Below are 14,331 nucleotides of genomic sequence, written 5' to 3' on the forward strand. Positions count from 1 at the left end.
GCAACTGATTCCTTGATTTCCTCACCAGTCAGTTTGCAATAACATCTCCTCTTCTCAGATACGGTGAAGATTGAAAATCTGGCTGAGTGGTGCCACAGCAACCTCTCACTCAATGGCAGCAAGCCCACCAACTGATTATTGACTTCAGGAGGAGGAAACCAGAAGTCTGTGAGCAATCCTTATCAGGGGATCAAAGATGGGGAGGGTCAGCAACTTTAAATTCCTTGGTGTTATCATTTCAGAGGGCCTGTCCTGGGTCCAGTATGTAAGTGCCACAAAGCACTGTAGCACCTCTACTTTCTTGGAAGTTTATGAAGATTTGGTATGCCATCTAAAACTTGACAAACTTCTATAGATATGCAATGGAGGGTATATTGACTGGATGCATCACGTCCTGGTATGGGAACTCAAATGTCTTTGAAAAGAAAATCCTACAAAAAAATAGTGGATACAGCCCAATTCATCACAGATAAAACCCTCCCCGCCGTTAAGTGCATCCACATGGAATGCTGTTGCAATATCCATCATCAAAGACCCTCACCATCCAGGATATGCTCTCCTCGCTGCTATCATCAGGCAGAAGGTACTAGAGCCTTAGGTTCCACACTCCCAGGTTCAGGAACAGTTATTACCCTCTCAACCATCAGGCCCTTGAACCAGAGGGGATAACTTCACTCGCCCCATCACTGAACTGGTCCCACAATCTATGGACTCACTTCCAAAGACTCTTCATATTCTTGATATTTATTGCTTATTTATTATTATTGTTCCTTTGTATTTACTGTGAATGCCCACAAGAAAATGAATTTCATGGTTGTATATGGTGACATACTGTACATATAGTTTGAAAATAAATTTCCTTTGAACTTCGAACATGGTGTCTTGAGGGTGACATATTGGACAGGAGGATATCTATGAGAGCTACTGCCTGTTGCATTTTCTCTCACTTCACTCATACCTTCTATTTAATTTTTTTTATTATTGGCTTTTATCTTGACATCATATTCCAGTTTGGTTTCAAATTTGATTTCATCTCTACTTTTTCCCTTTTGATTTGACCCTTCTTTATCCCTGTCTTGCTGTCCTATATGCCAGCTTCTTACATTGCATTCATTCTGGCCAAGGCCCTTTTAGCTTGCTGTATATGCAATATAGTTATTTTATCATCAGTCCATATGTGTCACCTTAATATTTTAATGTCTATTCCTTATGTTGTCATAGTTTTCCCAGATGTCTCCCTCCTTTGGTTATCTACTTCATCTGTGCTGTCACTGGGACAAGTAGCATTTCTTGAAACAGCAGCATACTGAGAGCACAGTATGTATTACCAAAATACCAACACTCCTTTCTCATCACAATTTTCTTCCCTGATTAATTTTGAATAATTATAAGTCATCATTTTCATTCTATTAATATACCTTCATCAATCAGGGCAATGGGTTAAGAGTTGGGACGTCATGTTACATCTGTACAAGACCTCCATAAGGCCACGTATTGTTCTGATGGCCTGGGTATATAAAGGATATCATGAATCTGGAAAAAGGTGCAGAAATGATTCACAAGAGGGCTTGAGTTACAAGGGAAAGCTGGTTAGAGTTTCATAGAGTCATATGTCGTGGTGACGGGCCTTTCAGCCCAACACATCCAGGCCAACTGCGGAACTTGCTTCCCCGGGACTATTTTTCCCCTTGAGCAGAGGCGCCTGAGGGGATTTTGAGAAGTTTATCTAATCATCAGAGGCATAGTTGAGGAGAACAGTCACAGTCTTTTCCCCAGGGTAGGGGAGTTCTAAACTAGATGGCATAGGTTTAATGTGAGAAGGGAAATTTTTAAAAAAAATCTGAGGGACAACTGCACACAGGGTGGTGGGTGTGTAGAATGAGCTTTCAGGGGAAGAGGTAGAGGCATGCACAATAGGTGCAAAGGTAATGCTTGAAAGACATTTAGCTAAGTACATGGATGGGAAAGGTTTAGAGGGATCTAGGCCAAATGCAGTGAAATGGGTCTTGTTCGAGCTAATTAGTCATCATGGATGAGTTGAGCTGAAGGGCCTGTTTCCATGACGTAGTAACACATGACTTTAAATGTTATACGATTTCCTTTTTGCAGGGTTATTCTCAGGTACTGTATTACACATGGCCATAAATTATCATCAGATACAATCCAGATGAACTTTGTGTGAGCTACTTTTCTGGCTCAGTTCTTATTATTTGGCATCATAGAATTATTTCTGATGAATTCACAACTTTTCCTCCTTATGCATCCCTTTCCATTGCTCCCCACTGTCTTATTATACAGTAACATTGCTTAAAATTGCTGGAAATGTGAGAAGGCACCAGAAAATGTTGAAAATACTTAGCAAGTGAGAAAACATTGGTGACTGGGAAACTAGTTAATATTTCAAGCTGATGACGTTTCCTTGGGATTACCAGTGGTTGGAGTTTTAACAGTTCATGAGCAAGCATCAACCCAAAGAGGACTAGGGGAAAAGAAAGGAAGGGTTCATTGTAGGGTGGATGTTGGAACTCTTTACCTATAAACTTCACTAATAACCATATAACAATTACAGCACGGAAACAGGCCATCTTGGCCCTTCTAGTCCGTGCCGAACACTTACTGCAGAACTAATACTGCATGACCAAAGTAAATGGTAAAGGGATAGATTTTAAATGATAAAATGGTTGGGTTTAGAGGAATGTTAAATAATAACCAAATCAAAGGAGTCCTATTTTCATTAAGAACTTTTCCCAATATTTTCTTATTATGGACATTTATTAATGCTATACGGCTAGAGTGTTCTCATTCATCATCGACCTGCATCCTTTGTTTTGTGTCCCTAACCCCTACTGCTATCCCACTAAGCCCTACCACACTGCTCTAGTTAACTTCCTCGGATTATTGGGTTCCAGTTTCATCTGTAGCTTGTTGCCTTAGGTCAGTATCACACCAGAGGTAAAGCTAGTTGTAGTGCTGAGGAAACATAATCTATTTCTCCTATATCCCAGAAACCAAAGTTGTACAACAATAAACCATAAGACTCATCATATATTTAATGACTTTTTGGTAGAGATGTCAGGTGAAGCATATTTCCTTGCTTTATTGCCCATAAAATTTTGTCAGATTGGCCACACTTCCTTGCTCCATTGTCTGTAAAATTTTGTTCTCTCATTGCTAGCCCTTCTGTCACAAAAGATCTTTTATTTAGTATATGAAAGGCAATCATAATTTTGAATACTTCCCTCAGGTCTAACTATGCAAAAGCAAGGTATTAAAGCTTTTGGGAATCTGAAACAAAGACAGAAAATACTGAAACTACGCAGGAGCCACATACATAGAGTAGAATAATTAACATTTGAACTCCATCTCTAAAGAGGAAGATTTAGGCTTTTCCATGTAATTCAACTCCCTTCTTGATACCATACTGCTGTAAATCACTGCCTCATCTCTGGATAAGCTATCCTTTATGCTGATTTTATCATGGTGCAGAGAGTTATACTTCTACTTCCAGAACTATTTTTACAAAATCTAAATCTTATATTTCTGCATCCAATCTCTGTTTCTGTCCTCTATCTCAGTAAGTGAATACAACAGAAAGCGCTTTCTGGAGTTGTTTATGCATATTTGTATAAACTAGGCACAGAGTCTTGCACTTTGAAAAGAAGCAAATAGTTCTCCTGCCAAGATAAAATTAAATGGTCTAAACAGCAACTATAACTATAGAAAATCCTATCCCTACTCCAGTTTAGAATATGCTTCCTCCAGAACTTCTCAATATATTTAGTTTACTACCTTCAATGAAATTCACCTATTACTGTAATATAAAACACTTGTTATCAACAAGTAGTAATTACGAAATATGCTACTGACCAGATCTGACTCTGAAGCTTGAGAACTTTCTCACTTATGCCTTTTATTAAGCATTAGAAGTGAATAGTTGATGGCAAGAGAGGAAAGTGGGGAAAAAGCAATAAAATAATTGGTTCCTGAAGCTTTAAGGATAATTTAAAAGTTAGTCACTTATTTTGACTTGTTTTTCAAAATATAGATGAGTTATTAAATAGGAATAGATTGTACATTCTTTTTCACATTTGAGAGATTGGTATTTCATTTTTTTGCATATTCTAAATAGTGTGCCTTACATTTTCCATCACACCGTTTGTGAGGAGTAACTTGCAGGGAGCAACTCTTGAGGCTGGAGTAGAGATAGAAACATAGAAAACCTGCAGCACAGTACAGGCCCTTCGGCCCACAAAGCTGTGCTGGACATGCCCTTACCTTAGAAATTACCTAGGGTTACCCATAGCCCTCTATTTTTCTAAGATCCATGTACCCATCCAGGAATGTCTTAAAAGACCCTATCATATCCACCTCCAACACCGTCGCCGGCAGCCCATTCCATGCACTCACCACTCTTTGCGTAAACAACTTACCCCTGACATCTCCTCTGTACGTACTTCCAAGCACCTTAGAACTGTGTCCTCTCGTGCTAGCCATTCCAGCCCTGGGAAAAAGCCTCTGACTATTCACACAATCAATGCCTCTCATCATCTAATACACCTCTATCAGGTCACCTCTCATCCTCCGTTGCTCCAAGAAGAAAAGGCCGAGTTCACTCAACCTATTCTTCACAAGGCATGCTCCCCAATCCAGGCAACATCCTTGTAAATCTCCTCTGCATCCTTTCTATGGTTTCCACATCCTTCCTGTAGTGAGGCAACCAGAACTGAGCATAGTACTTCAAGTGGTGTCTGACCAGGGTCCTATATAGCGGCAACATTACCTCTCAGCTCCTAAACTCAATCCCATGATTGATTAAGGCCAATGCACCGTATGCCTTCTTAACCACAGAGTCAACCTGCCCAGCAACTTTGAGTGTCCTATGGACCCGGACACCAAGATCCCTCTGATCCTCCACACTGCCAAGAGTCTTACCATTAATACTATATTACTTTTGTATATGCAATTGTTCAACAGGTTTCCAAGAGACTACAGTTGGCTGGGTTGGATTATTTTCTTTGGAATTTTTAGTGCCTGAGGAAAGATAACTAAGGTATTTAAAATTCAAGCAACACACACAAAATGCTGGTGAACGCAGCAGGCCAGGTAGCATCTATAGGAAGAAGTACAGACGATGTTTCGGGTCGAGACCTTTCGTCAGGACATTAAATCATAAGTGCTCTGGACTGAATAGATAAAAAAAAGCTTACTTCCCTTTGTAAAGAGGCCAGTAACTAAGACACAAGCTAACCATTGCAAGTGGAATTGAAAATATTTCAGTTGTGCCCAGAGTGTGGAGTCTCTTAATAGTTTTCCAGGCAATGAAATAAAGGCAGAAGCTCACTCCATATTGTTAAGAATACTGATATCATAATGTATGCAATGAACAAAGAAACAGAAAGCAAGATTAGGCAATATAGTTTTGGATTTGATGGGCCAAATAGTCTCACTCTGACTGTAAACTTGTGATTTTATGAACCACTGCTGATACCAATCTAGAATGGAATCATGAACTTTAATTTTCTCCTTTCTACCATAATTTAAACTTAAGATACTGACCCTGCAGTCCATCCTTTTAACATCAAAATGCTTATCTTCAAAGGGCAAACTTGTGTCAAAAGAATCACCCTGTCATACAATGTTTACGAGTCTTTCCCCCATTTACTTACCAAAGGATAAATCATTAATTAGCAAAGGTTCACCTCTGACATGGAACTTTCACTTTGCTGTTCTCAGATTTCCTTTGTGTCGAAATTGACTGCTCTATTAGATGTAAACTATCACCTTCCTTGCTGCCAGTTCCTTTTTTCCCCATTCTTCTCAGCTCTGGTGTTGGTCGATATTACTAAACCTTCAACATGCATTTACATTCTCCATAAAACTAATGTGTAAGGTCACTTATGTCTTAATTGCCAATGTCATGCTCCAGTTCTTTCTGCATGTTTACATTAGAAACGTGGTATTCTCCACCACGTTTAGATTGTTACCATTTATAAAGAGCCACATTAAATACTAGATGATGCTGCAAAAGAGAATTCAGAACATAAGCTTAATTAGACCAAAATATTCTAGCCAAGGGACATACCGTAAAACCACACTCTCCAAGCAATATCTAATATCTCAAACCAATGCTGTAACAGTTACTTGTACATTATGTTTTATAGAATTGTGTTATATTTATTGTGTTTTTGTTGTTTTATTGTATTTATGCTTATTGTGTTTTCTTCTGCTGCATAAGATCAAAAGTAATAATCATTTTGTTCTCCTTTACTCTCATGAACTGAAGAATGACAACAAACAATCTTGAATCCTGAATGTGGACACACAAAACATGTCAACATTTGGAATGCTTGCTTAATTAGAGAAATGTAAATGAAAGCTAGAGAAAATCTTGCAGATACTGGAAATCCAAGCAACACGCACAAAATGCTGGAGGAACTCAGCAGGCCAGGCAGCATCTATGGAAAAAAATACAGTTGACGTTTCAGACCAAGACCCTTCATCAGGGCTAGAGGGAAATAAAGATGAGGAGTCAGAGTTAGAAGGTGGGGGGGGAGGGGAGGAAGAAACACAAGGTGATAAGTGATAGGGAGGGAGGAAGGGTGAAGTGAAGAGCCTGTAAGGGCTGAAGAAGGGGGAATCTGATAGGAGAGGACAGAAGGCCATGGAAGGAAGAAAAAGGGGAGGAGGACTAGAGGGAGGTGATGGGCCGGTAAGGAGATAAGGTGAGAGAAGGAAAAGGGAATGGGAATGGTGAAGGGGGGTGGGAACATTACTGGAAGTTTGAAAAAATCAAGATTGAAGGCTACCCAGATGGAATATAAGGTGTTGCTCCTCCAACCTGAGTGTGGCCTCATTGCAACAGTAGAGGAGGCCACAGACTGATATGTTGGGATGGGAATGGGAAGTGGGATTAAAATGGGTTACCACTGGGAGATCCTGTTTTCTCTAATGGATGGAGCGTAGGTGTGCGGCGAAATAAAGATCCTGCCTGCCTAATAAAGATCCAAATGATAGGATGCTGTAAAGTCGTCTTGACTTGGCTCAGGGGAAGAACTCTCACCTCTGCATCAGAAGTTGTGTCTTGAAGCTTGGCTATGGTAAGGACATTGCTTTGGCTGAATCTTCTAATGAGTGCTGTTTAGGGTGTTGTCTTTCTATCAACTAAATATTTTCAACCTCAGAGTCACATCGTTTGGGAATATTCTAATATACCTCATATGACAGTGTAATGGAAGCTGTAGGACATTAACAAAGGTGATCCACAAGAAGGTTTTAGAATATTTCAAAAATTTAATGTTGGTGCCTCAGGGATAAATAAGTATAATCCATTTCTACTATTTAATTAGCTCTGATCTGCATTTTGAAAAACGGATAATCTAAGTGAAAGAGATATCTGAGTATATCACTAACTTTAATGATGGAAACATTCCATGTATCAGAAACAATATATTTTCCTTCATTTAAAAAATTGATTAATTACAGGTGACCGTGTTAAGGGGAGGGAGGGGTTGTTTCCCTAGAAAATAGTCCATATTGCTATTTTCCATACACAAAGGTGTATCATCTGACTTGTATACAGAAATGAGGTTGAAAAAAGTTGATTTTGTTTATTTATTTATTTTCCTGCATAAATTCTGTGGGAGCGAATTTAATTCCATATTTCAAATTTTTCTTTAGTCATTTCTGAAGTCTGTAAGGGTGAATTCTTGTTCCTTGAATGGCCATAAAGCAGTGATTGCCTTACTAATTCATTTGTAGCTTTTCATAGTTTCCTGCAAAAACATTGATAATATTTCCCAATCCAAAATAGATTATACTTCTAAATAAATAGAACGGTTGTTTAGCAATAAGGTGCTTTACAAAGGCAGTCTGTTTCTTGAATGGGTAAGGGAGGTCTCTGTCTGAAGCAGCATTTAGATTTCTGGCAATTGTAGACAGTAGAAAATCAATAATGTAAGGAATGGGAAACGTACATTTTCAGGACCTAGGGTTTAGTAAATTTGGAAACATTTGAGGCATGAAGTTAGACTTAGTGGCAATTGGTTAATCTCAAAATAATTCAAAATCTTGAGAAATATACGGCACCAGCTATTTTGAAGATTTCTCCATGATACTCGTATTAATTGTCAGAAACATCGTAAAGCACTTGCTATGAAATAGCATTAAAATTGCTCGTGATGAGGAATCAACATCTGGGTAGCATGGTTTGGATATAACTGCACTACAGAAGTTCCAGCTGAATAAAAATTGTGCTCTAATCAGGGATAATGCATTCATCCATACAAGAGTAACTTACTTTGTTCAGCAGTTATTTGCTCGAGTAGCATTCCTATTTATTTAGGAACTGGAAATTGTAAGCTACACAACTGTGTGAAGCTACACTCTAGTTTCCCAGCATCTAAATGGACTCTATAGTCTTGCATGTTTCTCAGCTTGGGATCTACTTACAATGTAACTGTAATGATCCAGTATGAGTTTATCCAGGTAAAGGGTGTATTTTGTTTTTTTTTACCTACAGTCAGTTTCTTTTTATACAGTAGGATAAGTTTCTGACTAACTTTTGAGTTTGTTTATTCATTAGAGTCACTTTTCAAGTACTTCAATATAGTTCCTATTTACTCACCAGGTTAAGGACTAGATGGATTAACCATTTATTCAGCAAGGTAATGAATCATTCAATAGCACTGTTCTATCATATACAGCATATAGTCAACTTACTGATTTACAAATATCTTTTTTTTTGTACAGTCACTACACATAGGAGACTAGCAAAGGCCTTCTTAATTTTGCAGTTCCAAAATGTTCACTATTAACTCTCAGTAAATATCATTATTGATCTTACTTTTTTATTTTGTTTTTCCCTCTTCTTCTTATCACTATAAGCAAAAACTCTTCAATGAAATTGTAGATAATTGCACTAGCCAATATTTCATGAGTTATATCGATCATGAAGGATCTGGCCTGTGTGAGGTCAGTGGCATTTGGAAAGAGACCATCGACTTTGGTGACTCCTGATTACACAGGGAAAATGGCTGGGGTCCTGTCCCTCATTTGCTAGCCAATGAAACTTGTTGGAGAAGCACGTGGGCAGAATTGCGTTCAATGGTGATGAACAGACCTACACTCCAATAAGCAAGTCAAAGTGAATATGGCAAATCTAATGTTGCGCTCTATACTAGCAAGCAGCTCTAGCCTTAAAGGAGAAGAGAGAAGAGGGAATACGGGGTGAGAAATAAACTCATGTAACCTAAAAATAACATTTCTCAGATGATTTTCCTTTTATAATTTTTATCTTAAATGGATCTTGGGCCAAATAAATTTCTATGTATTTTATTTCTTTAATACCGGGATCTTTCCCAATGAAGTCACGGGTAACTGCCTTTACAGGCCAGTAGCTCAAGAATAAGTAGGTTATGCTGAGGATCTTCATCTGTACCAGGAATGACCATGGACAGATCAAATCAATGTAGCAGTTCAGGTTCTTCCAACTGCATTACTATCCTTTCTTTCTTAAAGAGTAAGATGTAAATGTTGGTCTGACCCATTTGCAGATGCTTTTTAGCAGTTTGCAAAGTAAATGGGCTCACCCTTGTATCCTCTTTGTAGAGGTACAAAATGTAGGTAAGTCCTTCATCAGTGTTGCAGGATAAATAGGGTAACAGACTGATAGCTTAAAACCCACTACTTACAAATAGAGATCAAGATGTCCACAGTGTGGAAATAGTGAATTATTTGTAACACAAACTTAAAAAGGCCAACAGTATTTATTTGGTACAGTCTCTACGTGCGAAGGAACTTATCCAATTAAAATGTTTCCACTCTTTAATTAGCAGAGGCATCTCCTGCCTGATTTGACAGCTTCCTCTGATGAGTGGACCACATTTGGAACAAAACCACTCTTCACTCCTTCCCAACCCTCTTGCATCACAATGTCGCCCCTCCTCACAAGTTCATAAATATCCCTTGTCAGGTCAGTGAAGGCCTGTTCAACGTTGATGGAATCTCTTGCGGATGTCTCAATGTATTTCATCCGGTAGGCAGCAGCAAGCTTTTCTGCCTCTTCCTTGGAAACTTGCCGCTGGGTTGCCAGGTCACATTTATGGCCGACCAGCACAAAAACGATCTGGAATGGCTGGACATGAACTTTGGCCTCTTCCAACCACTCATGGACATTTTGGAAGGATCTGCGGTTGGTAATATCGAATAAGAGAAGTCCTCCCACCGAATTCCTGTAGTATGCACGAGTTATGGACCTAAAACAGAGAAGAAAAAAATGGAAGTTTAAAAGAGCTGAATATAATCTTAAGATTCAATCATTTATGTAAATATAATACCATTTTATATACTTTTTTTGCTTTGGTGGCAGGGGAAAAGAAACAGTAACCTTTATCTGTCTTTTGCTTGAATTAATAAGGAGAGAACGCATCTTTAAAAAGACAATTTGCTATCTCGTGAACTTCACTTCCGTAAATAATCTCCTGAGAGAAACAAAGTAGCTAATTCATACAATTGAAAATAAGTTTTGCCCTACCTCACAATTTTGGTTAAGAGAAAATTATAAATCTGATATGAAAATACAAATTCCAAATGTTTACACAATCTGTAAATATTTAACAGCACTCTTTCAGATGTTTCTGACCAGAGTGAATTCTTTATCATTCACCTAACTGTTCTACTGAGTTGAACTGTTCATACTAAAAGGAAATTATGTTCCAGCTGTTAACTTCCACCTTTGTTGATCAGGCATTTGTAATTGCCCTTGTTTCTACAGATGCATCATTGTACTGACGGTCTTCGTACCTACTGGCTCACTGCTCAATAAGGATAGATAAACGAAATGTAAATAAAAGACAAATTCTTGGCAAGAAGTGTCATGAAATAGGGTTTATGTGTTTAGGATACAAGATTCAGAGGTGTATTACAAATTCATGTGTTACCTTAAAAATAATAGTGCAAGCTTACCAATAGCCAGACATGAGATGTTTTACGAGGCATTATTTTACAATGAGGGATGAAGTATTTGCTTTATTAAGACACATGATTGCAAGTTACTGGGGCAGAGCTTGTAAGGTCACCCAGTACTGTTGCTTCCAATCTAGACTGCTCACTCCAGCATGGAATTCTACTCTACTGGAGCGAGTACAATTTCAATCACAACCCTGGGGCCACTGTGGGGGTAGTGAAGTGTGCCAATCGGTCTGCTGTCTGGATCACTCAGTGGTGCCTCTGTCAAAATACCCGGAAGAGGATTACGCTTCACTGATTGCTGCATGCAGGATAATTTAGCCATCGTCAGGACACACACGCAGGCTCTGCAGTATAGTGTAAACCTTTCAAGCAATGCTTTGGTACTGCACTGGGTTGTGCATTTACACTTAGCAGTGAGAATATGATCCAAGCAGTTGTAAATAGAACATATAGCAAGTCTTTTTATACTCTACCGACTGTGACCCTAATCAATTCACATGACAGATAAAAGTATCGTCCTATCCCTGGGATCACAGTAAAAACATACTCAATGCACTTCTAGGTACTTCCCCTTTAGGGCATCACAGGAACATATTCGACTCCTTTTAAAAACTATTGAATGTTCATTTAAAAACAGTGTTTTCTGGATAACTTTAGGAAAAGAATTGTCAGTTTGATACTTAAAGAAAATAACTAGGCCATTCGCATTTATACAGCCATTTCAGAATTCCAGTGCAGTGGAAAATTGTTCCCTCCACTTTGTGCACATAACATGCAAGATCTGAAGTAAGCAAGACTCATTTGAATTTTACTTTCAGATCATTATAAATCAATAGATTTATATTCCCTTGTGCAAGGACACACTGTGAGATGGATAACTATTGTCCAATATTTCAGAAAAGTCATCAAAACATTTTGGGATATCAAGACTGTAAAAGGCAGTAATCAGAGAACTTCGGGCATGTATTTTGATATAAAGGTTTAAAGTAACAAAATTCTGTAGAGGTTCCACAAGTTGGCAGCAATTATGAAATGAGAAGCAAAGATTTTCACTGACCCGAATGTTATCTCTTCAAATTTGGGAATTCTTTTTTTAACGCATTTTTAAATATTCAGAAGTGCAAAAGCTAAAGAGAACAAAGGGAATGTACATGATTAGGTGATAAGCGAGAGAAGGCAAATAATTCAAGCCTGTGAAAGGGTGGTGAAGTCTAACGGCAGCCGATCTGGCAGAAAGAGGTACTCTATTATTAACAGAAGAAAACAACTTGCTGGAACTGTGGAAATAAAACACAGCAGCTGCTGGAATTCTGAGTTAAAAAGAACTCAGGCAGCATCTGCAGAGAAAGAAACAGAACTGTCTCCCCAAGCAGCACCAACATCTAACACCATGAAAGATCATCTGCGTGAAAACTAACCCCAAACTCCTGCCCCCACATACAAATCTTTTCAATTACTTTGGGGAACATATGGGACTGGCATTATCAGAAAATCAGGACACCAACATTCATCCAGATCAATGGTTCCCAAACTCTATAGGATACCACTTTCTTGGCTCCTAGACGAAGTCCCCAGTCTCCCTTTTTGACCATTTAAATAAAAACTATAAAGAATTTTGACTTATGATGCTCAATGAAGGAAAATATGAACTGCAAATTCAAAGCAGTGGATTCAGTTTAATTGGGCCATCGCTTAATCGGGGCAGCCTTTTATTTGGGACAACTCCTAAAGAACAAAAATGAACAGAGAAAATAGCCGGATTGCCTTCATTGATTTGGGACATTATGCCACTTAATTAGGGCAGGAGATGGTCAATTGCATGTGCTTGAGCTATATTATCCATTTGGGCCGAAGGACGGTGATTCAAAAGCAGTAATTTTTGATAATTTCGTTATTTTATTTTGATTTTAAAAACATTTTTGAGACCATTGCAGAAATAAATTTAATATTAGCTGAAAACATTACCCTAACACCATTCATCGCCAGCTGGCAGAGGTAACCAGAGTGCCAAATTCAGCAATTGCATGCCTGATACATCTGCAAAATAGGCTGCGAGAAGAATGGGCATTATGTGAGGGGCAACAGGGAACATCCCAAAAATAAAACTGTTAAGGTAACAATTCAGATGTTGAAGAGGCCCTCAGTCAATGGTTTTCCATTGGAACTGGACAAGGTGTGTGTGCATGTCTGACAAACAAGAGAAAATTTGCAGATGCTGGAAATCCAAGCAACACACACAAAATGCTGGAGAAACTCAGCAAGCCAGGCAGCATCTATGGAAAAAAGTACAGTTGACGTTTCGGGCCGAAACCCTTCAGCAGGACTGGAGAAATAAAGACGGGGAGTAGATATAAAAAGTGGGGGAGGGAACAAAAACATAAGGTGATAAGTGAAATCAGGAGGGGGAGGAATGAAGTAAAGAGCTGGGATTGGTGAAGAGATACAGGTCTGGAGAAGGGGGAATCAGATAAGAGAGAAGATTTATACTTCTTCAAAGTAGGCATCCCTGGAAGAGACTTCTCAGTATAGTAATCAAATCACAAACAAGAGAAAATCTGCAGATGCTGAAAATCCAAGCAACACACACAAAATGCTGGAGGAACTCAGCAGGCCAGGCAGCATCTATGGAAAAGAGTAAACAGTTGATTTTCAGTCCGTGACCCTTCATGAAGGGTCTCAGTCTGAAACGCCGACTGTTTACTCTTTTCTAGTGATGCACCCTGGCCCGCTGAGTTCCTCCAGCATTTTGTGTGTGTTTCAGTGAGAATGATAGTGCTGACACTGCAAGTGGGGAAACACAGAAATCTACAAAACTCATGACATCTATAATGCTGATGAAAATGTGTTTTTTAAAAATTGTACCACACCTAATGGTTGCCTTGGCTACAAACATACAAAGCTATCAGGTTCAAAGAAAGCAATGGATCGCATAACTGTGCTATGTTATTCAAATATGTCAGGAATTGATAAGAAAAATTGTTTGCTATTGGTAAAGGTGTTAAACCTTGACGCTTCAAGGGGCTAAGAATGGATAGCTTACCAATCGAGTACTATGCCAGTGTGCACTAGATGAATTCCTCCATCGGTAACCATCATGAACTAATACACAGTTTTATAGTACTGTAGTAATATTGGTAGTGTTCTAATTTGCTCTGTACTTCATTTAAATACATAATTTGTTACTCAGTTAAATGGTAGTGGCCAAAATGTACTGATCCCAATTAACCAGAATCCACTATAATTGCAAAAATCATTCCAGGTCTATTGAGATGTTCCCACAACCAATTATCTCACTTTAAGGACTCTTTATCTTGTTATTTCATGCTCTTGTTATTTATTGCTACTTATTTGTATTTGCATAGT

At 38.6% G+C, this 14,331-nt stretch overlaps 1 protein-coding gene across 1 annotated transcript in view; it reads right to left on the reverse strand.

Moving 5' to 3' along the window:
- Positions 1-7,253: 7,253 nt before the first annotated feature.
- The window catches only part of LOC140204239 (ras-related protein Rab-39B), a 32,492-nt gene continuing 25,414 nt past the window's right edge, over positions 7,254-14,331 (reverse strand). The window contains exon 2 of the mRNA XM_072270782.1: positions 7,254-10,253. Within this exon, the coding sequence (XP_072126883.1) occupies positions 9,827-10,253 (427 nt within the window). The 3' untranslated portion in view covers positions 7,254-9,826. The remainder of the gene's footprint in view (positions 10,254-14,331) is intronic.

The sequence above is a fragment of the Mobula birostris genome, chromosome 10 (genome assembly GCF_030028105.1).
Source record: "Mobula birostris isolate sMobBir1 chromosome 10, sMobBir1.hap1, whole genome shotgun sequence".
Classification (NCBI taxonomy): Eukaryota; Metazoa; Chordata; class Chondrichthyes; order Myliobatiformes; family Myliobatidae; genus Mobula; species Mobula birostris.